At 49.2% G+C, this 25,174-nt stretch overlaps 1 protein-coding gene across 18 annotated transcripts in view; it reads left to right on the top strand.

The window, feature by feature from the left end:
- The window catches only part of ZMYND8 (zinc finger MYND-type containing 8), a 116,951-nt gene that overhangs the window by 17,745 nt on the left and 74,032 nt on the right, over positions 1-25,174 (top strand). For 15 of the 18 annotated variants that reach the window (XM_070472733.1, XM_020887238.2, XM_020887235.2 and 12 more), the window contains one exon: positions 20,850-20,998. Coding sequence is in view for 17 of the 18 variants with exons in the window: in XM_020887238.2 (XP_020742897.2) it covers positions 20,850-20,998 (149 nt within the window). In the remaining variant the exon portion in view is untranslated. Of the gene's footprint in view, positions 1-12,531; positions 12,765-19,215; positions 19,389-20,583; positions 20,716-20,849; positions 20,999-25,174 lie in introns of those variants that run through there. The other 3 variants (XM_020887216.2, XM_070472731.1, XM_020887226.2) reach the window with 3 other exon arrangements.

Here is a 25,174-nt window from a genome sequence, read left to right as displayed (position 1 = left end):
ATCAGTATTTTTAACTCAATTTTGGCTCTTTCACGTTTCCTCCAGCCCGAGAAGTGCCATCCATGTACTGTGCAGTGGAAGGAATTGATTTGCGAGTTAGATAACTACCAGATTGTTCCTCTCCCAACAAGGTCTAAAATATCCTGCAACTCTTGAGAATGTCGGATATGGCTTTCTGAATGAGAAACCTTCTACCTTCTCTTGGCCCGCAGAGCCTCGGTGCAGTCTGTTCATGGAATCCTGTCAGCACCTTCTGTGCAATTTGTCTCCGTGGTTCACTCGTGGAAAACCTTGCGTTTGCCCCATTTTTGAAGCTTGACCTACGTTACATGTTTATCTGACTGCTGTTGTTCCAGAAGACTGTGATCTACAACGGACCATTTTCAACCTTTGTTTCAAAAGAACCATCTCTCCTTTTTCCTCCTCCTAGTGCCTCTGGAGCTAACATTCTAGGTCTGAGGCCTCTTAGAAATCCTAGCACTTTTTTTTTTTTCCTTGAAAGTTTCAAAGAGTAGTTATTTCACTTCGATCCGTTGGTGGAGGCCCCTTGACGATTAACTTGAGGGGAGCAAGCTTGGCAAGCCCACATCTCAGAGTCGGGGTGAGCGGGGGTGAGAGCAGTGTTATAGGCCCCCCTACACTCACTACTGCCCCCCCCCCCCCCATTCTGTCCTACCTTCAGCTTTCCTGGAACCCAGAGATCGAGCGTTTCAAAGGGAATAGTAACATGGTTTTTATTTTTAAATTATTACTATTATGTTTGGCCATTTTGCACAGCATGTGGGGTCTTAGTTCTCTGACCAGGGATTGAACCCCAGTGCTTTTGGTGCTGAAAACACAGTGAAAACACCGTGTCCTAACCACTGGATCACCAGGGAATTCCCAGCAACATGTTTTTTAATCCAGTCGCAGATTTGTTCAGTGCTCATCTTGTTTAGTCATTCAGTCGTGTCCAGCTCTTCTGCAACCCAATGGACTGTGGCCGGCCAGGCTCTGTTCATGGGATTTCCCAGGCAGGAGTACTGGAGTGCATTGCCATTTCCTTCTCCAGGGGACCTTCCCGACCCAGGGATCAGACCCTCATTTCCTGCATTGGCAGGTGAATTCTTTTACCACTGAGCTACCAGGGAAGCTTTGTTCAGTGAATCACCACAGTCTTATTTTGGAACATTTTCATCACCCCAGTAAAAAATCCCTGACCCGTTAGCAGTAACTCCCCATTCATCATCCATTTATCCTAGCCCCTGGTAACCACTAACCTGCTTTCTTCCTCTCTGGATTTGCTTACCTGGATCATTTCATATAGATGGAATCATTTAGAATGTGAACATTCATGTCTGACTTCTTACTTGTAGATTAATGTTCTTATGCTTGTTCATATTGTAGCACATGCCACTTAAAAAAAATTATTTGCTTATATAAGGCTGTGCTGAGTCTTAGTTGTGGCAAGCAACTTTGGCATGTGAACTTCTTAGTTGCAGCATGTGGGATCTAGTTCCCTGACCCAGGAATTGTACCCTAGCCCCTTGTATTGGGTGCATGGACTCTCAGCCACTGGACCACCAGGGAAGTCCCCTCATACCACTCCTTGATTCCTTCTTATGACTGAATGATATTCCATTGTGTTATTCCATTGTCACATTTTGTTTTATTTATCCATTTATCTGCTAGTTGTTTCCTTTTTTTGGCTGTCATGAAGAATGGTGCCATAAACATTCGTGGGGGAGTTTTTACGTGGATGTATGTTTTCATTTCTCTCGGATGTAGACCTCGGAGTGTGGTTATTGTAGCTCTGTGGTTATAGGGTAGCTCTGTGTTTAGCCTTTTGAGGAATGTACAGATTTTTGAACACGCGCAGGTCTCTTCCACATTTCCTCTCTTGACCCTGCATCTCTCCTGTTAGTGTTTCTCCTTTTTCTGGCCTCTCCATAGCCAAATTTGGTAAAAGGAGCGTCAGTACTTAGGTCTTGGTTTCCTTACTTCCTGCTTTGTTCTGCCAGCTCCGTGGTGGCATCCACCCAGACGCTCCATGTTACCAGTTCCCGCCAGGCCTCCTGTAGACTCCGGTGGGTGGTGTCAGCGCTTCGTGTCCTGATCTAGCAGAGGCAATGGACACCGCTGATCATTCTTCTCCTGGGACCTGCCTCTTCTTGTGCTTTTCCTCTGATTTCCCCTGCTCCTCCTCTTCTCCCCACCGCTAAGTGTCGGCGTCGCTGAAAGCTTGGTTCCTCATCTTACCCAGCACGTTCTTTTCTTGGGTGATCTCGCCCACATCTGTGGCTTTATGACTCACAAATATCTTACTTCCAGCCTAGATGTTTCTTGAGTTATGACGCAGAGGGCTGGCTACCTACCTGACTGCCGACCTGTTGTTCATGGGCGTCTTGAACTCAATATGTCCCAAACTGATTTCACTGTCTACCTTGCCTCCTGCTCCCCCAACAAAACACCTGCTTCTCCACCATGGTGAATAAGCCAGGACTCTGCCAGTTGGCTAGGCCAGGGATATGGGACTGAGCCCTGATTCTTCTATCCTTCTGCCTTTTTTTTTTGCTTCCTTACAATAATATATTGTACATATCACTCTTCTTCAGGTTATCAGCAGTGAACTGTAATAGTTGTGTTTTTTTTGTCTTCACCCAGCAGCATGTGGAATCTTAGTTCCCCCAAGCTTGTACCTCCTGCATTGGAAGGTGGCGTCTTAGCCACTGGACCACCAGAAAGGTCCCTATAGTAGTCTTTTAATTGGGCGCCCGTCTCTTATCTGCCCTACCCTCCTGATCCTTCTAAAAGGAACCTTTCTTTCAGCTACCATCTCCTGCTTTAAGGTCTTAAGGGCTTGCTTCTTGGTTTTAGGATGAAGAGCAAAATCCTAAAATCCTTATGTGTGAGCCTTGCCCCTCTTTTCCAGCCTCCTGCCTCCATGTGCCCCTTTCTCTCTACTCCAGCCACACTGATCTTTTCAGATCCTCTGAAAGAAGGTCCTCCCCTCTCTTTTTTCTCCTAACATCCTACCTTCCCTGGATGCTCAGGCTCCAGGTGGGGGTGGGTCCTGCCTTTTGTTTTTGTGCATCTCATTTCCCCAATGCCCGTTTTACCACCACTTGTTCCTGTTCCAGTTGGAGCACAATAAATATATCTTTTGAATGAATGAGTGAATGACTTTACTTTCTCTACCAGGTGGGTAGAACTTTTCTCCTGGAGAAGGAAGTAAAAGCAGCTTTTCAGCTAGAGTGGATGGCTTTGTTTCCAGCATCTTCCGCGCCTGGAAATAATTACCTAAGCTCAAATTTCTGCTCTCTCTGAAACGATCGGTGGCTTGTCTGTCTTTCCCCCCAGGGATACAGGGCTCTTTGAAATGGCCCCCTTCCCTCTGATTTCTTTCCTTCCCCAGGTGTTAAGCCCACTTGTAATGGGCCCTTTTCCAAACACAAGTGCTTTGGGTTGCTGGTGGCTCCTGAAGATGACCCCAGTCCTAAGTCGAGATTCAAGGCCCTGCTCCATCTGTCCTTTCCAGGGCTCTGGTCAGTGTCCCCGCAGAACCCGCCCCTCCTGTTCAGCCTGTCCAGCCTCGGTGTTGGTTCTGTGCTGTGGCTGCTGGCTTCCTCCTGCTCCTCGCCGGGTCGTACCTTTGCCCCTCCTATTCAGCCTGTCCAGCCTCGGTGTTGGTTCTGTGCTGTGGCTGCTGGCTTCCTCCTGCCCCCCGCCGGGTCATACCTTTGTCCATCCTATTCAGCCTGTCCAGCCTCGGTGTTGGTTCTGTGCTGTGGCTGCTGGCTTCCTCCTGCTCCCCGCCGGGTCGTACCTTTGTCCCTCCTATTCAGCCTGTCCAGCCTCAGTGTTGGTTCTGTGCTGTGGCTGCTGGCTTCCTCCTGCCCCCCGCCGGGTCGTACCTTTGCCCCTCCTGTTCAGCCTGTCCAGCCTCGGTGTTGGTTCTGTGCTGTGGCTGCTGGCTTCCTCCTGCTCCTCGCCGGGTCATACCTTTGTCCATCCTTCCAGGCTGCTCCCCCCAAGGGCCTGTTTTCTCCGCGTCCTCGGGGACCCAGGCTCCCCTCTTGCGGAACCTTCATTTATACCTCTGACAGTGGAGATATACCTCCTCCTTTAGCTTCCAAAGTCGGATGTACCCTGGGGAAATTCCCTAGCGTTCTGTCTACTGGTTAGGACTTCATGCTTTCACTACCGAGGGTACAAGTTTGATCCCAGGTCAGGGAACTAAGATCCTGCAAGCTGCAAGCATGGTGGAAAAAAAAAGAAATCACCCTGGAAAGTCTCCTAAATTGGCCAGGAAAAGGACAGGATGGTAATCCGCTCTGATCAGACATTCTCACACATCCTGAAGGTTTGAGAAATTTCCAACCTAGGCTGGAGGTGGCAAGTCCAGAAACATTTCTAAGCCCCGGATCATTATGCTTTGACGGCTACTACCGGATTCTTCCCTTAGTCATGGGTGGAGGATTCTGAAGGGTCCCGCTTGCCTGCAGAACTTCCTCCCTTGTCTGTTGTATATTGAGCTTCTAAAGCTAGGCCCCTCTGATTAGGTAGCTACTCTGTGGCTGTTTCAGTTTATATTAATTGAAATAAAAATTCCTTCTTCAGTTGAACTAGTCACATTGCAAGTGCCCAGTAGCCACATGTGGCTAGAGACTGTCCAGATATGTAGACAGCACAGATATGGAATGTTGCCATCACTATAGAAAGTTCTGTTGGACGGCACTGCATTACAGCTCTCAATACATTAATATGTCGTGCTGGATGTAGTAGGTGGAAACACCTAGCTACGGATTGGCTCAGCATAGAACATGCTCAAAAAGTAATTAATTGCATCAGTGTCTTAAATTTCACTTGATTAGATTCTCCTGGTCTTGCTGTTTTTTGAAAAGATCAGCAAAGAAAGAACACAGCTATCTTCCCATCTTCTCAATTGGTATTTGTTATCCAGGCTCCTCTGAACTGCCTTTCTGCCAGGCTCTTTGGCATCTTGGTGCACTGGCTGGGGGAAAAGAACCCAGGATGTGCCGGGCCACCCTCTTCCCAGCCTTCAGCCTCTGTTGTCGATTTCTTTTCCCTTTGCATCTCCTCTTGAACTGATAACAGGGACAAGGTCTTCTTACCTCTTTACTATGGGGCTAATGATTTCTAGTACTGGCTTCTCTCGTGGCTCAGTTGGTAAAGAATCTGCCTGCAATGCAGGAGACCTGGGTTTGATTCCTCGGTCGGGAAGATCCCCTGGAGAAGGGAATGGCAACCCACTACAGTATTCTTGCCTGGAGAATCCCATGGACAGACGAGCCTGGTGGGCTACAGTCCGTGGGGTTGCAAGAGTTAGTGACTGAACCAATGATTTGTAGTAGCTGCTCAATAAATGCGTTTTGAATGAAGACTGTCTTCCAAGAAACAGAAAGTTAAGTAAGGGAAGAAAATGGTTGATTGGATTTTCTTTGCTTTTTTAAAAAAAGTAATCTTATTTACTTTGGCTGTGCTGGGTCTTTGTTGCTGCGCGGGCTTTGCTCTGGCTGCAGAGAGCAGGGGCTATCCTCTCATTGTGGCGTGTCGGCTTCTCTTGTTGCGAAGCGTAGGCTCTAGGACGCACAGACTTCAGCCGTTGCAGCTCCCAGGCTCTACACTGCACGGGCTTAGCTCTTCGGTGGCTTGTGGGATTATCCCAGAGCAGGGATTAAACCTGTGTCTACCACATTGGCAGGCGGATTCTTTACCACTGAACTACCGGGGAAGCCCTGGATTTTCTTTTTTTAATCTTTTTTTTTTTGAGCACGCCTTGCAGCATGTGGGATATTAATTCCTAGGTCAGGGATGAACCCTCGCCTACTGTAGTGGAGATGTGGGGTCTTAACCACTGCACTTCCAGGCAAGTCCCTGGATTTTCTTTCCAAATGATAAAGTCAGTGCATCTTCTGGCAGCAGGCTGAAGTATACAAAGAAAAAGCTCAGAAATGCTCCGCCAGGTAACCTAGTTGACAGTTTGATCTGTTTTCATCTGTCCTTGGTCTCCCTCTTAGAAAAATATAAACAAAAGGTATACCGAGTTGGGCTTGCATTGTCTAGATCTTGGTCATTTTCGCAAAGCATCCTTTATCTCTCATCCTGCTGTTTACCTGCTTTGCCCTTCTCTGCTCTAGTCTGCCTTGAAGAGGTTTTCAAGGTTATGATTAATTATCTAGACAGTTAAGAATGATGGAAACCTTGGCAAATGGGGAATTTCATGTTCCATCCTAAGAGTAGGGGAAACGGCCTGGAGGATCGTACCATGTGGAAATGGGGACTTTCTGTGGCTGGATCTTAATTTTCTTTTTTAAAGAGCTAGTAATCTGGATTTCTAGATCAATTTTTCCCAATTTTTAAATATCAATAACTAAAGAATCACACTGCTGTGAGGGGTGGACTGGATGCAGTCTGGAATCCTTCCGTGGGGCCATCTCCCACCCAGGCCAGGGCTGTCAGTTTCCTTAGATGATTTCCTGGCCGTTGCTTCTCTTCTAGATCACTGGCTCATCTCATCAGCTGTCATGGGCCCTCTTCCTGTTGAGACTGACCTGGTTTTGCCTTTTCCCTAACCTGCCTGTAGTAACTGCCCATACCCGCACAGGAACATGGGGACCCTCTCTCAAACCGGGCTGCTATTTCTTGGGTTGAGACCAGATATATGAGTTAGTTGCTGAGAGTCACTTGACAAATACCTTTCAAATCGAGACTCCCCTCAAGCCGGGTGAAAATGCTTTTGTCTGAGAAGCCCAGGGGAACAAGGATGGAGACAGAAGAGAGCCGATTTAATTTCTCTTGGCGCATGCCTGTGGAGTGGGACGGAGGGAAGATGAACGTGAGAAGTCATTTTTTCACTCTCCCCGTTTTGAGGCCGAGCCCATCTTACTGGCTTCCCATGGATGAGTGCCCACGCGATGGGCCCCTGTTTTCGTCCTGCAGGGCCACGCTGGACAGTCCAGGCGAGCCTGCAGGGAGGCGTGGAAAAGAGAACGTCGGTGGCCTTAAAAGGGTCTGAAAAGAAAAAGGCCCAAGAATCTGGGCTCAGAGGTGTCATCACAGTGGGGAGTCTCCCAGCTGGGAGTGTGTTTTCCCTGGAGAAAGTCATTCCTCTTTTCTAACACTAAATCTTTCTGAAACAATGGCTCTCCCCAAGAAGAATGGAGGGAGTCAGGAAATGAGTGGCCAGAGAAAAGCCTTCTGACTTTTCTGCCTTTGGTTTCTCTGCAGTTGCGTTTAGCTGCGAGGCCCCATCATGTTCAAGATATAAATCCTCGCTTAATCTCCTCCTTTGGGGAAGATGGGCTCTTTAGGCCAGAAGTGAGAATAGCCGAGTACCTGTTGAAAAGGGAATTTCCTCCTTCAGCTTCTTTCAGACCCTGGAATGGCCAGGCTCCCTCTTGTGTAATCTCCCCGTCCACTTCACCAAGACCCTCTGGCTGTCTTGGTTTCCCAGGACTAATGCTTAGACCTGGGAAGAAAAACTGGAGTTTGCTGTGATCACACTTCATTGAGCTGGCCCAGGGTGTTTGGGGACTGCCTCTGAGCCACACTGGCTGTCAGGCATTGAGCTACAGCAAAGAAAGATGGAAAAACTGAGATCGAGTTCACGTTCTGGAGGAGATACAATAAGCTAGCAAATCAGTAAAAAAGAGAATGTTTTGATAATTTCCAGCTGGAGATGACCTCAATGAAGGGGTGGGGTGGCGGGGAGCGGAAACTAAGATGACAGAATAAGTGACGGAGACTGGGGTGGTAAGGGACAGCTTCTCTGGGGAGGTAACTACTGAAGCCAAAAGTAAACGTTGCCAACTCTGGGAAGATTGGGCATAGAACATGCCAGGTGGAAGAATCAGCCAGGACAAATGAGATTGGCTCCTTTGGGGCTGTTTGTGGTTAAAAATGAAAGTCGCTCAGTTGTGTCCGACTCTTTGCGACCCTCCAGGCCAGAATTCTGGAGTGGGGTAGCCTTTCCCTTCTCCAGGGGATCTTCCCAACCCAGGGATCGAACCCAGGTCTCCCACATCGCAGGCCGATTCTTTACCAGCTGAGCCATTAAAGAAACTGTGGTTAGGGTTGAGTGAAAGGTGGATAAAAGATGGGCAGGGCCAGATCCCTGAAGGCGTGGTGAGTCCTGATAAGATGCTGGCTGCAGTAAGCCCCTTGGCAGTGGGTTTTAAGTAGGGGACAGTTTATTGTCTTTAGGTTTGAAGAAGGCTGCTGGCAAGGGCAAGTGAATAGTCCCAGGGCTGGGATCAAGATGGTGGCCACTGAGAAGGGCGGGCCAAACAGGAAGAGGCAGGAGGAGCGTGGGCAGGGGAGAAACAGCTCTCTGCAGAGCCCCTGCTGTGTGCCAGACACCACGTAGGCACTTCCGTGCCTCCATCCTGCCCCTGCCAGGCCCAGCATTCTTCACGCCTGTTGCAGATTACTGGGATTCTAAGGCCGGCGTTCTCCCAGGCTTCCTGAGTCTCACTTGAGTAGGGAGGACAGGGCGTTAGGAGGCATCCTAGAGTGGAAGGTCACAGCAGGGCTGGGTCTGTGGGCCTCCAACCTGGGGCTGCTTCTTTGATCTGGGAGGAAATCCTGAGCCCTGAGGGGATTTGAAGCAGGCTCGGTTGAATGTGTGCCAGCCTGGGAGGACTTACTGTGAAAGTCTGTATTTCCCATCAGTGAACCCTTTTCATAATCAGGCTAGGAAGGGCTCATTGGGGGGCAAATCAAGGTGAGGAGGCAAAATGATTGGGGGAAACTGGTTTGAGTTTTCTGGGTTCATGTCTTTGCCCTGGCAAGAGGTTACCTACCAGTAATAGCTGGTGGTGTTTTGATGAGCTGTTCACTGTGCACGCAGTACCTCTTTTATTCCTAATAGCCCTTGAAGGAAGAGTCTTAACAGCTGACAGCTGGGTTGACTAGGCACAGAGATTAAGTCACTTGCCGAAGGACTTGGTGACAGGGCTCGGGTCTAGATCTGGTGGTATGGCTCCAAGTCCACGTGTTGAACCAACAGCATTGTATTGACGTTGGCTGGCACCAAACATGCCCTTGTGTGTGAAAGTCGCTCAGTTGTGTCTGACTCTTTGTGATCCTATGGACTCTGCAGTCCATGGAATTCTCCAGGCCAGGATACTGGAGTGGGTAACCATTCCCTTCTCCAGGGGATCTTTCTGACCCAGAAATTGAACCAGGGTCTCCTGCATTGGAGGCGGATTCTTTTACCAGCTGAGCTACTAGGGAAGCCCCCCTGGTAAACATGCCCTTAAGTGATGGAGAATTACAAGGTGGCACCCTGGACCTCAGGAAAGTTAGCTGACTGATTTGGGGTAGGGGGTGGTGTCTTTGGAGTGGGACCCAGCTATGATGGAGCTCCAGCCTGCTGCTTTGACCTGCGAGCCTTAGGGCACAAGTGATTTCACCTCTCACTGATGAAATGGGTACAAAAACATCATTGTTGGACTTCCCTGGTGGTCCGTTGGTGTAAGATTCTGTGCTTTAACTGCAGGACACAGGTTTGATCCCTGGTCGGGGAAGTTCCAAATGCCATATGGTACGGCCAAGGACCACAGCAGAAATCCCAAACAAAAAACCCATCCTTACCTCATGGGATTTGGAGGAGGATTTGTAAAGTAGCTTCTTAATAGTAAGTATCAGCTGTGAATCACACAAGGCAAGTTTGAGAAAGAAAGAGCAGAGATCCTTTCCTGGTATACTCTCACCCCATTGTGTTATTCACAAATCCCTGGTATTTGTCCTGCTCAGCCTTTTGTCCATCCGTAATCAGTTTCTCATTGAGTATTTCTAGGTGGAATGTATTCTGTATCCATTATTTACTAGTCACTTCCTCATGGGCTTGCTTTTCTCTGTGCCTCAGTTTCCTCATCAGTAAAACGGAGGTCTCTGGCCCCTCCGCCTCCTAGAGCTGCAGTGGGGAGTCAGTCAGTCCACACTTGTGTCAAGAACAGGTGATACGTGGCCCTCGGAAGGGAGCTGTTAGCACTGTTTGTCTCTGGCTGTCGTCCCGGCGGGGCAGGGCCTTTCCCTGGGTGGTTTCTCAGGGAGCCCAGATGTCTAGGAGTTTCTCAGTGACTATTTGTTGACTGACTGATCCCATTGTTTTCTTCTCTTTGAAATCTGAAGTCGGGCCGCCAGGTGAAACAGAAGGCATCATTTTCCTTCCTAATGGCTGCAGAAACCTTCGTGGGTGGTGTATTGACACAAAATTAGACCTGCCTGGCAGCTCCCTGGAAGTTTCTTTACCGCCAGGGTTTTTCTCAACATCGGGTGCTAGTGACATGTCCTATTCCTGATCATTCAGTGGGATGGGAGCTGACCTGAGCATTGTGGGGTGTTGAGCATCGCCCCTGGACTCAGAGCCTAGTAGCAACCCCCTCTCTTTGCCTGGTTGTGACAGCCAGAAATGTCTCCAGACATTGCCAAGTGTCCCCTGAGGGGAACGGGTTGAGAACCAGTTTCGCACTGTTTCAGACACCTGAGCCCTTTAAGAGCAGCTCCTCATTAGTGCCGGGGTAGAGAGAGGGTGGTGGGGGTGTGGGAGATGTTCTGAATTCCTCCTGCGAGCCGGGTGGGGGGTGGGGGTGTGGGGGTGTAGGGGGGTGGGATGGGGGGGGTGTGGGGGGATGGGGAGGTGGGGGGGTGGGGGGTGGGGGGGTGGGGGGTGGGGGGGGTTGGGGGCGGTGGGGTAGGGCTGCAGACGGGGTCCCTGGCTTGTACTGGGAGCCCCATAAATCTTGTTGTTACCTTCCCTTTCTCCCCATGGCCATTTAAAAATACCTTAAATAGTTAAATACGTGACCGGGATCAGAAAGCATTCAAAGAGGAGTTCCGTGCTGGCTGATTTTCCTGGGTGTTCCTCCAGGCCTTTGCAAACCCAGAGCCCACACAGCTTCTGTTTCTTTCACTCAGGTTCTATTTCTGGCCTTTATTCATTTGGATTTTGCCCCACGCCAGTACATAAAGACGTGCTTCCTTCCCTATTTCACTGTATGACAGTGCGTCCGTCCCCTATGGATGACATTGGAGTTACTGCCCATCTTTGACCTTCTTTCCTCTTAAGGCCTGTTGCAGTGGCTGTGCTAATCCATGCACACTTAAGCCTGGGGGCCTCCACATCCTGGTGATGTTAGGGCGTCCTTTTGACCGGGGTAATTTGAGTGACAGTCTGGGCCTAACATCTTTGCTTCCTCCAAAAAAAAAAAGAAAAAAGGCAATGAGGTGACTAGAGGGCCTGTCCCTTCTTCTCTGGTGTCTTCTAGAGAATTTTCTTTGTCTTTATTAAGGCGACTTATAGAGAGGCCAGACCCCGCCCAGGGCGGGTGGGGAACGTTGCCTGGTTACCACTGAGGGGCAGCACCTCTTCCTTCATCTGCCCACCCCCTTCCCTGTGGCCTCTGGCATCCCCCCTCTCTCCTCCAGCCCACTTTGCTACTTCAGCTGGCGGCCGGCAGTCTTTTTGTTTCGGAACTGGCCTTCTGATGCTGCAATTCCCCATTGCAGTTTGAAAGCCACCCACCAGCACCTGAGCTTTCCAGAACCTGAGCCGAGTCCCTGCCGCCTGGATAAATAATGCACGCGGGCTTGGGGCGCTGGGACCAGCTCCTCCTGCGACCTTGCTCCTCTGCCAGCTGCGCTGTAAAGGCTGAGGGCAACTGGTTCCTCCACATTTTCTTTGTGGCAGTCTGGCGGGTCTTTAAAGGCCCCGTCTGTGTACACACGTTGGATGCCAGCCTTCTGGGCCTAGACCTGCTGAGGGGGGTGGGTGGGGCACAGCGGTTTTTTTCTTAGGGAGTTTGGGCCCTGCCTTCCCTCCGCTCTGTAAAGCCTGAAAGAGCTTGGCATTCTGGAACCAGGAAATTCCTGTTGAGATGTTGTCGTTTTTTCCAGAGGCTTCATCCCAGCTGGGGTTGGGGGGGGGCGGCGCGGTGGGGGAAGGAGAAAGGGCTACTTGGTTGCCTTTGCCTCTAGATGTTGAAGGCTAAACAGGGAATTCATTTATAAATCAGCCTCTTCTTCCCTAGGTGGAAGCCATCTCTGTCTTGCCGGGAGAGTTTGGAAGTTCATCTTTTACATATGAATGTGCCCATTAATCACCACTTCTGCATTATTGGGGCGGGGGGGGAGAGAGAGAGAGAGAGAGAGAGAGAGAGGGAGAGAGAGAGAGAGAGAGAGAGAGAGAGGGAGGTGAAGAGGGAGGAGGGTGGGCGAGAGGGAGACTGAGTCTGTACAGTGGGGAGATGGTTTTCTCATTTCTGGGAGGCGCATCAGAACTAAATTGGAAACAATATTTTTTTTAAAAAAACACCTTCAAAATGCAAGCCACCCCAACTTTCATTCCCCCACCCCCATCCCCCCTTCTGATATTCTCAGTCGGGCCAAGTAGAACCATGCAATTCGTTGTGTTTATTCACATCAGCGAAATAAATGGCTCTTTGGTGCTGGCACTGAAGATTTTCAGCTCAGCCGAGCTGCTGTCTGCGGAGGGTGATAAATGGGAGCCTGCACGCCTGGGGGACACGGAGGCCTGTCGTGGGCCTCGGGCTGCCTGATTGCAGGGAGGCGAGGCTGTCCTGGCCCTGCCGGCCGGCCTGGGAAGCAGTGACTCTTAGCCTGCCGTCCCTACCGCTTCCTCCTCCCCCTGGGAGAGGCCGCTGAGCGTCCGGAAGCAGGAATGTGTGCCGTGTGTGAGCCTCTGTTCTCTTTGAAAGAGAGGCTAGGCCCTCCGAACAGCAGAGCTTTCTCAATGGCAGGTAAGCGCCCCGTTTGCAGGGTTACCTGCCCCTCGCTCATTTGGATCTCCGAGGTACCCGGATTCTGGTCCAGTGACGTGTCCCCCAAGTTGAGAACGACCCCTTTCCTCATCTCCATTCCAGCCCTTCTTTTCCTGATCTGGAAGTTCACAGTCACATGCGGGAGACCTTTAAAGGAGCCCAGCTTAGGCCAGGGCGGCCTTTCCTAGGGAGGCCCAGGTCGCGGCCGTGTCTTCCAGCTCCTGTGGGTCCCCGGTCCTCAGACTGTTCACCCGAGCGTTTCGCTCGCTCAGGTGTTCCTCGTGTCCGGGACCTGGTCCGTGGCAAGAGAAACGTTGTCCCCTCCTCTCCCCGCCCCTGCGCGTCGCACTAGATTCCTCTCCTCTGCTCTGGGCCTGGAGGAAATTCCGGGCTTTTGTTTCATTATGATGCAATGACTGGCTGGAGAGGGCCGAAGGATTCCTGGGGAGGGAGGTCTGTTAGGGTACCTGCTCTGCGTCTTTGGGAAAGGCTGGGAAAGGCTCGGAAAGGATGAGCCGAGCTGGGCTCTGCTGTTCCGGGGAAAGAGCGGCGTGTGGTCACGCTGGAAGGAGGCCATGATGAAGGCTGGCAGCCATGGCGCCTGGTTCCGTGGTTGAGCCTCTGCAGGCCTCCGATCCGCCCCTGCCTTCGCTGTGGCAGGGGAAAACTTGGACTCTGCACCATCTGATGGACGTGGAGACATCACATCCTGGGCTCCTTCCCGTCTCCACTTTTTATATAGGCTGGTATTTCTGTAACAGAATTTGTGGCCTTGATTTAACATGCTTTCTCGGAGAAATTGGCTCTGTTTTTGGAGAAGGAGGGAGGAGGAGGAAGATGAGGAAGAAGGCGGATATGTGTTGCTTTTTAAAAAAACTAGCTCCTGTTTATCCAGTGCTTCCTCACTGTCGTATTCATGAGCATCTCATGAATTAACTCTGTTTAACCTGTGCATAAGTCCCATGGGGTAGCTCCATCTCCATCGGGTGGAAGGAAGCATGGAGGCACAGAGAGCTTAACGAACTTGCTTCGAGCCACACTGCACTCTAGCGCAGTGGCAGCGGACCGGGTCCTGACTGCCCTGTATCCTGTGCCACCCGGCCTGACGGAATTCAGTGTAGGGTGACCAGCTTGCCCCAGCTTGCCTGAGACTGTCCATCCCCCGCCAGCTGATGGTGGGTCAGCCCACCTTCGATGCTGGTCCTGGCCTGTTGACTGACAGTCTGTTCCATTCAGCCCCTCCCTGGCCGCCACGCCATTGACAGCATCAGGGAAATTTAACACCCATAAAAACACACTACTGGGCTGGTCCTCCCCAGGAAGCGCCCGGCTTTGAGCTGGGGCCCCTTCCCTCTCTGGAGGAGACAATTCCCTGTAATTGGTGTGTCATTTCCTGGACTCTGGAGAAGGGGCGGGTGGTGCGGGCGGCTGTGACTCAGGTGCCGGATGTGGGTGGGGGCGGCGTGCCTGGATGGATGGATGGACGGACACTGGAGGACTGTTGGGGGAAGGGAGATGGCCGAGGAGCGCCACTCCCCACCGGCCTGGTCTGTGATGCTGACAGGCTGCGGTGCCACCTGTGAGGGTTGGGAGGTGAGATGTGCTCCAGTAGCGTGCATCATTGCAAGGGACACGGTCACAATTTTCCATCTTCCTGCTCGTTCCTGGAGCACCCCAACCCCCACATCCCACGTGATCTGGAGCAGAAGGAGTGTGTGCTGTTGAACACAAAGACCCTGAATTAGGAAGTCTTCTGGCAACCGAGCTGAGGCAAGCCTCTCCCTGGGGTGAGGCCCAGCCGGTGGGCCTCGGAGTTCTCCTGCCTGGGATCGAATCCCAGCCTGGCCACTTGTGTGCTCTTGGGCCGGTGACTTAGAAGGAAGGACACGAGAGGCATTTTGAACAGGGCTTGGTGCATTGTGTGCAATACAAGAACATCTTAGCTGTTAATACCTGCGGCTGCGTTATCTGGAAGGAGGGCGCCCCTAGTGACAAGGGACATCTAGGAAAAGCTGAGTGGGATTATTTCTGGCCTTTCACTAGACGCGGGTTCAGGGAGGATGGCGTCACATGCCTGGTTCCTGATACCCAGGAGACTTGCCATATTTTATTAAGATTTTAGTGAAATGTCACAGGAGGGGAAATTCTGCTGCTTCCTGCTCCATGCCAAGCTGTTTTCCTGAGTCACGGCTCTGGCCTTTTCTTCTCTGCTCTGCTCTCTTGCCCATGTTAACTCCTTCAGAACCAGACTGACTTTGGGGGAGTGGGCATGGGGCCAGCCCCATAACATCCCAGGTCCTTCTGCTTTGCCAGGAAGGTCTCTCAGATCAAGGGTGAACCATTTCCCTGGTGATTCGGTGCACAGTAGCTGTGTGTCATCATTATTCCAAATTTATACATGAAATGCATGTAGAAATATGTCCCTGTCAGAATTAAATCATCAAAAAGGGGAAAAAAAAAAAGAAAAAACCTTTGACTCAGCTTTCTGGAAAGGTCCTCAACGCAGCTTTGTTCCTTTGGCTGCAGCAAGGTTCCCACCCACCCTTCTGTTACCAGAAGAGGCCTAGGCTGTCTGGAGTGGGCAGGCTGTTAGTCGGAATGCTGCCGGCCTGCTGTCTGGTATCTCAAAAGGACACTGAATCCAACCGGCATTTCTCAGTTTTTCTCCCTAAGAGGCTTCAGTGAGAGCCTCTGCTGTTGACAGATGTGTCTGTTGTTTGGAGTCTATTAAATTTCTTGTATCCCCTTGGATACAGCCACTGAACTCTAGTTAACTCTGGAGCAAGTTGCTGTGTGTGTAACTGGGAACAGAATTGGGGATTTTCTTCTATTTTGCTCAGACTAGAAGGTTGGGGATCCTCTTGGGTGTGGGCGGCCTTGGGTCAGATCCCCTCCTCTCACTGCCCTTTTATTTCCTGGTGGCCTTCGGGAAAACTTTTCTCCACTCTCAATGGCTCATGAGTATATTCATTTCTAGTGAATCCCCCCTACCCCCATCCTGCTCTTTCATGTGGAATTAAAGAATTTCATAGTTAAAAGACCTTAGGATCCTCTGGTCCTGTAGCTTTTTGATCTTTGGAATTGATTCACCTTTAAAAAGGTGAAGTAGGCTCAGGCCCGCTTGCTCAGGAAATTGCATCCATGTACAGAACTGTGGCAGGCAGCTCATGGGGCCTTGGGGCACTTTCTTGGACTCCAGGGAAGAACTGGTCTGGTCCCTTCCTTACCTTTCCTCCCGTTTTACAGATGTGTCCCTGGGGCCCTGAGAAGTAGGGAAAGTTGCTTAGCTGTTTTCATTCTCTCTCTTTGCCTCCTTCTTGGCTTCTGTTTCCTGGGGTCCCAAAGTAACCCTTTAGAAGGCGATGAGAAAGGAAAGGAGATTCCTGAGACTGGAGAACTCAGACTCTGTCTCCCAAACACACATGCGGGAGCATCTCAGACTAGCATGCTCCTGAATCCTCCAGAAGTCTGCTTAAACCCCAGATCCCTGGGCCCTGCTCCAGTTTCTGATTCTGTAGATCTGACATGGAGCCTGAGAACATGCATTTCTGGCAAATTCATAGGTGATGCTGCAGCCAGTGTGGGGGCAACACTTGGATGGGGAACCATCATCCTAGGAGATCTCAGCCATAGGCTGAGATTTAGATGGCCCAGGGAGGAGCTGGAGCCATTTCTGGCCCCAGAGGTTGACCAGGTGTGGGCTGGGCTGTGGGTTTCATCCACTGTTCCCCAAACTCCAGCTCTGAGGTGCTCCAGGAGGCTGGTCCCACTTCTGGGAGGGTTCAGGAAGTATGTGGGGGTGCTTTTCAGGAAGTGTTTGGGACCATCAATGGCAGCGGGTGTGAGGGGGTTGGGGTTGTCCTTGCAATGAGGAGGGGACATCCTTTCCAAAATCCACTAGTACTCCATCGAGCAACATCGACACGCTAAACTTGACTCTTGAAGAACACGTATTGGATCTGCTCTGATCCACTTACACGTGGATTTTTTTTCAATACATAGAATGCTTGTCTCTTCATTTTGGGCTTCCCAGGTAGCTCAATTATAAAGAATCAGCCTGCCAATGCAGGCGACACAGGTTCAATCCCTGGGTCAGGAAGATCCCCTGGAGTAGGAAATGGCAACCCACTCCAATTTTCTTGCCTGGGAAATCCCATGGACAGAGGAGCCTGGCAGGCTGCAGTCCATGGGGGTCACAGAGTCGGACACAACTGAGTGAGCACGCACACATTTTAATTTTACCAATTTTTAAGTGCGGGGAACATTTTGTGTTCGATTACAGATCACAGTGTGTGGAATCACAAAAAACCAGGGCTTGAGTCCTGATTCTATCCAGATTGCTTCAGCTTCCTGGTTTTTGGTGAGTCCTTTATCAGTTCCTTTGTTTTTGAGGCAGAGATAGCAGTATGTGGATTTTCAACTGTGTAGTAGTTGAAGGCCCAACCCCTCTGTTGTTCAGGGGTCAGTGGTTGTTTTTTTCCCCAAACATTTTCCTAGCTTTCCACAGGTCCGACTTTGCTGATGTGCTCTCCTCTTTCAAACTTTGCACACTAATGAAACTATACATACAGAATCAAAACTTTGGCCCAATACCTTTCAGTTTTTGCCTGGCCTGGGTATCATTTCTTCTGGGACACATCTCCTTTGAGCCCCCAAAACGATTTTGTTAAACACTTGTCCTCTGATACATAAATGGAGTTATTTGGATTTATTAGATTCACACAGAACAAATTTCAAGCTCCTTCCTGGGGTCTGTAGGCCCATACGAATCAACCGTAAGTCTGTACATCTGGGCACATTTTTTATCCTGAGTCAGGCCTCTGTCATTTGTTCATTACTGGCTTTGGTTTGCACCTACTGCTTTTTTTTAAAATGTGACACTGAACCTTCTAAATACTTCCTTTTTGTTTTTTCCTTATTTTGATAAAGTAGTTCAGGAACATGGTAAAGTACAGTGGGATATACAGTGAAAAGAAGTCCTTCTTCCACTCCTTGCAGATTCTCCTCCCCTGAGGCGACCGCCGGTCCCTATTAAGAACTTATACTTTTGTGTTCAACTAGGAGTATTTTAGGCTTATGTAAATATGAATATATATGAAAACATCTTTTTCAAAAAGAAACAAACCAAACAAAACAGAGGAAAAAAAAACCCCGGAAAAAACCAAGCTAACCCAAACCAACCCATCTTTTTTGGGCTGTGTCTTTTGGTCTATTATTGGTGCTAGACATGTATTGCTTTTTTGTATATGGTGTTAGAGAATGTTCTAATTTTATTCTTCTACATGTAGCTATGCAGTTTTCCCAGTACCGCTTATTGCAGAGACTGTCTTTTCTCCATTGTATATTCTTGCCTCCTTTGTCATAGATCGACCATAAGTGTGTGGGTTTATTTCTGGGCTCTCTGTTTTGTTCCATTGATCTATGTGTCTTGTTTTTATGTCAGTACCGAAGTTCTGTGATGAGTGTAGCTTTGTATTAAATAATATAGTCTGAAGTCAGAGAGTGTGATTCCTCCAGCTCCGTTCTTTTTTCTCAAGATTGTTTTGGCCATTCAGGGTCTTTGCGTTCCTATACAAATTTTAAAATTATTATTTTTTTTAGTTCTGTGGAGAATGTCATTGGTATTTTCATGCTCTTCAACCTGACCCAGAAGCTTGGAGATTATTATACGTCAGTCTGTCTCGGGGTGCCTTGTTCTTCATGGCTGTGTCCCACTAAATGTTATCAGACCAACTCCCAGTTTGTGGACACGGAAGTCCTTTCTAGTCTTAGCTATAACACCACCTGCTGCAGTTGAATCATCTTGCATATGCTTTGCTGGCCTGTGACCAGGCCTGTAGACTGTCTCTAGGAGGAGATTGTTGGGTCAAAGACCCTATGGAGAATGTGCGCGTATTCGTGTGTGATGGTGACGTGGGGTGAGGACCCCTGTGGGAATGAGAGGAGGTTCTCTCTGGGGAGACTTGCCAATCCTAGGCTACATCTTTTGAGTGCAGTCCCCCACTAACTAGCTGTGTGTGCCTCTGAGCCATCCCTGTGGGCTCTCCAGGCCGCTGTTCTGATGTCCGTGGGCTGGACCCTTGGCTCTGAGCGCTCTTCTCCCTCAGGGTGCGTGTGGTTAGCGTTTCATTTCCTCTCGGGGCTGGTCTCAGTGCAGCACTCGGAACATTTGTTCAGGATTTTCCTGCAGCCTGCCTGGTGAGTGGAGAGAGCTCCCTGGTGTGGATGGGATTTCGCAGAAGTGGTCCATTGTCTGAAGCGTGCTGGAGGGTGCTCCAGCTCTTGGACCCTGGTGATCTGCCCCAGCAGCTCTGGCCACCATCCCAGACACAGGCTGGTGACACACAGCAGAGCCCGCGTGCTGGGACTTGCCTGAGAGTTAACCCTGGAGCTGGGGAACGTCATCAGGCCATCTTCGCAGATAGTCATCTTTCTGAACTCTGTATCCCATTCTGCCACCTGCGCTCTTGGCACAGCCCTATGCTCTTCCGGTCCCTGGAGTTTTCATTCTCAAGCATAGCAGGGGCTCCAGGCCGTTCCCTTATGGCCTCCGTCAGCTAGCGGGAGAGCCATCGGGCATGGAACGGATTCAGATCTTTGCAGGTGAAGATGGGATGTTGTGTAAATGCCTGTGTTTAAATGAGGTGCGGGGAGAATAAAAGCAGAACCGGATTGGCGAGGGTGGCGTTGGTATTTTTCAGATGAGCCTTGGGCGAGAATGCCGTTTTCTGTTGATCTCTCTTTGGAGGAGAGTCACAAACACATTGTCTACTGGTGATTGGGTCATGGGAACTCTGGTGGGTGGGGTATATTTTCTTTACATAGTTATACTTTGTTAACCTGATAAACATGAATAAATGTCTTCTACCACGAGTTATGTTTGCCTTCATTTTCATAAAAGCATGCGGCCTTCTTTTCTTGGTCTGTCTCTTCGGTTTCCTGCTTTTGCCATCAGCCTTGGGTGTGTGAATGGTGGCTTCCCTGGTGGCCTAGACGGGAAAGCATCTGCCTGCACTGTGGGAGACCCGGGTTCAAACCCTGGGTGGGGAAGATCCCCTGGAGAAGGAAATGGCAACCCACTCCAGTAGTCTTGCCTGGAAAATTCCATGGACTGTAGCCTCCCAGGGTCACAAAGAGCTGGACACGACTGAGCGACTTCACTTTCACTTTGGGTGAGTGACAGTTCATGGCTGTTGGTTTGTGACCTGGTCAGCAGGGACACAGTAGGGACGGCTGGTGGTGGTGGTTGTTCAGTTGCTAAGTCCTGTCTGACTGTTTGCGACCCCATGGACTACAGCACATCCGGCTTCCCTGTCTCTGTCTCCCAAATTCATGTCCATTGAGTCAGTGGTGCTATCCTACCATCTCATCCTCTGCCGCCCCTTTCTCCTTTCGCCTTCAATCCTTCCCAGCATCAGGGTCTTTTCCAGTGAGTTGGCTCTTTGCATCAGGTGGCCAAAGTATTGGAGCTTCAGCATCAGTCCTTTCAATGGATATTCACGGTTGATTTCTTTTAGGATTGACTGGTGTGATCTCCTTGCAGTCCAAGAGAGACTCTCAAGAGCCTTCTCCAACACCACAGTTCAAAAGTGTCAGTTCTTTGGCGTTTAGCCTTCTTTATGGTCAAACTCTCACAGCCGTACATGACTACTGGAAAACCATGTTTGACTAGACAGACCTTTATCAACAAAAGGAAGGGTGGGGATTTTGGTAAAATAGAGGGCATATGCCTGTCTAAAAAGTGGCTGGTCTGGTTGTATAAGGCCCTGCAGGCTCTGATTTTTTTTTTTTTAAATAGAAGCCCCAAATCTATTATGTGAAGTTTCCCAATTTTTGTATTTTGGCCATAAATTACAAATTTCACAGAAATGTTATGTATGCAAAAGAAAGACCATCTTACCTCTTTGAGACATGCAAGGAAGACAGTGGGGTAAGTATATTCTAGGAGGATCAATAAGATGGCACTAAGTCTGGGGGCAAAATGAGTGTGTCCTCCACACCCCGCTTCCCGCGGGGCCTAGTCCTGACTGCGTTAAAATATGTGATCCTGTGTGTGTCTTTCAGATCCTGGCTCCACAGAGAGAACAGCCCAGAAAAGAAAGTTCCCCAGCCCTCCTCATTCCTCCAATGGCCACTCGCCACAGGACACATCCACAAGTCCCATTAAAAAGAAAAAGAAACCCGGCTTACTGAACAACAACAATAAGGAGCAGGTAAGAGGCCACCGGGAGTGGTGCCCACACTCGTGGGCGTGGTGGGGAGGGGGTGCGGACAAAGGCTGTTGTTTTTCCAACTGCCCATGTGCTTAGCATTTAGGAAGCTGCCTTGCTCTGGCTGTCATTTGCATAGGACAGAAAGGGGAGCTCAAAATTGGGGAGAAATTCCCAGTGGCTTTTCAGATCTCTTTGTGGGGACAGGGCAGTGACCCAGATAAGACAGACATACGGTGCTCTAGGATTTGGGGATTTTCCTTGGATTTCTTTTTTTCACATGCTGGCACTGTTTGCCCTCGTGGCCTGAGGGTGTTGCCTTCCTAGGCTGGGCTGGTAGGACAGCTTGGAGTTCTGCCTGGAGGGGGTGGTATGGCTGAGGCCTGTGTTCCCTTCTGGTGTCAATTTTCTCATCTGTAAAAGAATGGGTTTTTTAGGGCTGTGGTGAGAGACAGCCGCCCTCCTGACCCACTGCCCTCCGCGACTTGGGTAGTTCGTCCCCATCTTTTCTCAGAGCGCCCAGCCCCTGGCAGGCCCCAACCTCGATGTAAACATCGATTCGCCATCTTATATCTTGTCTCAGCGACCTTCTAGCTCTAAAATTCTGTGCTGCAAACTTGCTACTCTTCTGACTTAAAAAGATGAGAGGTGCTTTCGTGGTCCATGAGGTTGAGTCTCCTAGCATGGAGCAAGCAGGATGATACCATTTCCTGATACCATTTCAGAGGAGATTCCTTGGGATGTACTCATGCATTTGTGCAGATTATGGATGTGGAAGTGGACCCTGGGGATTTGAGGTTGAATAAAATAAGATTGTTGCTTTCACGGGAAGAAACCGAGCAACGGTTAAACGCCCGGGACTCTGAGAGGGGGGCCGTTTCTGTGCATGAATCTATTTTCTCTCTCCAAATTACAGAGTGAAATGCCAGCGCTGCTGCTGCCCTGTGGCTGTGGGCAGGTTAACCTCTTTGTGCTTCATTTTCTCATTTTCTGAAATGAGAATAATGATCTTACTGCTACCAAACTCGCAGGGCTGTTGTGAAGAGGAATTGAGCTAAATGACATAAATAATAAAAGTTAAGCGAGAGTCTACACTAAGTGAAATAATCGCACAGACTATCTGTGAAATAATTAAATAGCTTTGGAAGTGTTCCAGGCCTGTGCTGTTCAGTGTGAGAGCCACAAGCCACGTGTGGCCACAACACTTGTAAAAGTGGCAGCTGTGCTGAGCAACCAAATTTTTTAATTGAATTTAAATTTACGTGGCCACCTCTGGTTTATAGCTGCCATGTTGGTCAGTCCAGGTTTAATGAGTTGGAACTCCCATTAGAGGAGAAACTGATAGCTTGTAAGTAAATTTCTGCAATTTGAAATGATCATTGAAAAGATAATTTCAGATTGCAATTTGAAAGATCCTATAACAACAGTGTTGGAAAAATGAGTGAAAGTGAAAGTCACGTCCGACTCTGCAATCCCAAGGTCCATGGGATTCTCCAGGCCAGAATACTGGAGTGGATATAGCCTTTCCCTTCTCCAGGGGATCTTCCCATCCCAGGGATCGAACCCAGATCCTCTGCATTGCAGGTGGATTCTTTACCAGCTGATCTACCAGGGAAGCCCAGGAATACTGGAGTGGGTAGCCTGTCCCTTCTCCAGGGGATCTTCCCAAGCCAGGAATCGAACCGGGGTCTCCTGCATTGCAGACGGATTCTTTACCAACTGAGCTATGATGGCTCAGTAATAGTGTTGGTGAGACTAATAAAAGCAGAATTTACCGTGTGCCTGTCCTTTCATAAGCCTTTTGATGCTGTGAGGAAGGGTATAGTTGTCTCTGTCTCACTGGCAGAGAGGTTAAGTCACTTCCCCAAGGCCTTAGAGCAAGTAAGAAGCTTAAGTCTACCTGTCTTGAAGCTGCTGCCCCCACCCCCCCCCGGACCCCCACCACCATTAGCTATCCCATAGCTATTGGGCTTGAAGACTAAGAAACACAAAGGCTATAAATAATCCTCAAATTTTAATTTAAGGCAAGCCCTCTTTTACCAGTTATGAGTAAAGTCGTGAAGCGGATACTGTGCTCTCTGGGGAGAGGTGGTCTCCTGTGTGTGTGCTCAGTGACTTCCTCCTGTCCTGGAAGAATTGGCTCACATTAAACAAGAAAAAAAAACACAAAAAAACATTAAAACAAAACAAAAAAATTGGCTCACATCTCTCTTCCTAGAATCTGACCAACTTAGGCAATTCACAGATTTTCTTCTCCCTCTTCCTCATCCACGGGTCCTCTTAACACTTAAACCTCATGACCACAATGGTGTATTTGTAAATCTGTGGCCAGAAAGTGGCCAGTGGCTGCTGTCACCCCAGAGGTGGACGCAGGGGGAGCTCGTGAACACAGAATGCACTGTGCTTGGGGGGCGGAGCAGCAGGGGTGACTGGGCACACAGGGCGTGTCTGTGCGTCTGCAGAACCGGTCATCTTCCGCAGTGATGAGAGAGTTTGCAGAGCCGTGTCTCTGGAGAAGGCGTCCAGACCTGTAGTCCAGACTACTTCCTGCCCCACTGCATCTGGGAAACCCACTGGGTGACCTTGTCAGCTGCTTTCCCATCCTTGTAAAACTGGAGTTTGAACTGGGAAGGAACATTTTAAGGTTGATTGTGGGTTTTTGTTTTTCACATCTAAAACTCCCTGAGGCTGAATGGCCAGGAGTTGGCAACGGAGGAATAGCTTGAACTGTAAAGAAAAGAAATTCCTGACCCTTGACCCCATAATTCATTCTAGTTTATAGTGTTTGCATAAACTATGCAAACCTTCCCTCGAGGCAGCTTCCCTTGAGCACAGTCTGTTTTCCTAAGGGTAACTTAAATCCTTAAAAAAAAATTCTTCTGGACTCTTTTTCCCCCCTTCTCTTTCCCTTTTCTTTCTTCTTTTAGATTACAATATTGAAAAAAAGTTATGGAATTAAATGCAAAATGTATGTCTCCATATTCTAGGTTTTATCAATGTAATTTCTGTAAGTTATCAGCATTTGATGGTCATGAGATGTCAAATATCAACTTATATTTTATAGTTCCTATAAGAACTCAGAAAAATCCAGCAACAGCTGGACACTGGATCTGTGTGCGCTACCTTTCTGCCCTCCCCACCCCTCCCTATAGTGACATCCCCTGCCAGCTTTGCTCATTCCTCTCCTTTGGCTCTCTCTAGGCATTCATACCCTTTTGATTTTTGGTATATATCAAAATTCTTCACCCCTTTCTTGTTTTTCTTCACTCTGAAATTTCTCTGTGTTCCAGTGTTCAAGAAAGAAAACTGTTCTAGCATAATAACCCCCCCCACCCCATATTTTCCTGTTTTTGGTAGAGATGGTTTATTATGAAGTAGAATTATGGGTTTTACGTTTCCACCCATTTTTCATGTATTGGGGACTCATTACTTTTAGGGGAGTTCTAAGAGTTTTAAGAAGAACTTTAGAACACACTTTACTTTTAGGGAATGTGTTCTAAGGTTTGTATTTAATTTTTTTCAACCTTTCTGTCCGCTGATTTGACTTCTTTTTTTTTTTTTTTTTTTAATAGCTTTCTAAAAAAAAGACTTACTGATGTTATTTTTTGGTGGTGGTGAGCCTTCATTCTGCGTGCGGGCCTTCTCTAGTTGCGGGCTTCTCTTTGTTGTGGTGCTAGTGCTTCTCATTGCGGTGGCTTCTCTTGTTGCGGGGCACAGCTCTCGTCTTGAGGGCCTCGGTAGTTTCGGCCTGCGGGCTTAGCTGCTCCGGGGCATGTGGGATCTTCCTGGACCAGGGATCAGATGAGTGTACCCTGCATTGAGAGGTGGGGATTCTTAACCACTGGACCGCCAGGATTTCACCACCTGAAATGGACCACCACCATCTTGCTTCACCTCTTAACAAAGGTTAGAAAGTATGTAGGTGCTTTTTTCTTGGAACTGGGGGTGGGGGACATCCCAGAGCCTGGAAGGATGCTTCTGGTGTTGTGTGGAGGAGGGTCAGTTTGCTGAATGACCTCCGGTAGATGGGGCGAGAAAGACCTTTTCTCGAGTGACACTGGACCTTTATTGAGAAATACCCGTCTATCTGTAGTTCTTGGGACATTTTTGAGTTTGAATCCTTTGGGGAGGTTCTCTCTCCCTTCCTCCTTTCTTTACTTCTTTTCTTTCTTATTCAGG

This window comes from Odocoileus virginianus, chromosome 9 (assembly GCF_023699985.2).
Source record: "Odocoileus virginianus isolate 20LAN1187 ecotype Illinois chromosome 9, Ovbor_1.2, whole genome shotgun sequence".
Taxonomy (NCBI): domain Eukaryota; kingdom Metazoa; phylum Chordata; class Mammalia; order Artiodactyla; family Cervidae; genus Odocoileus; species Odocoileus virginianus.
This window is presented reverse-complemented; position numbering and strand designations above follow the sequence as displayed.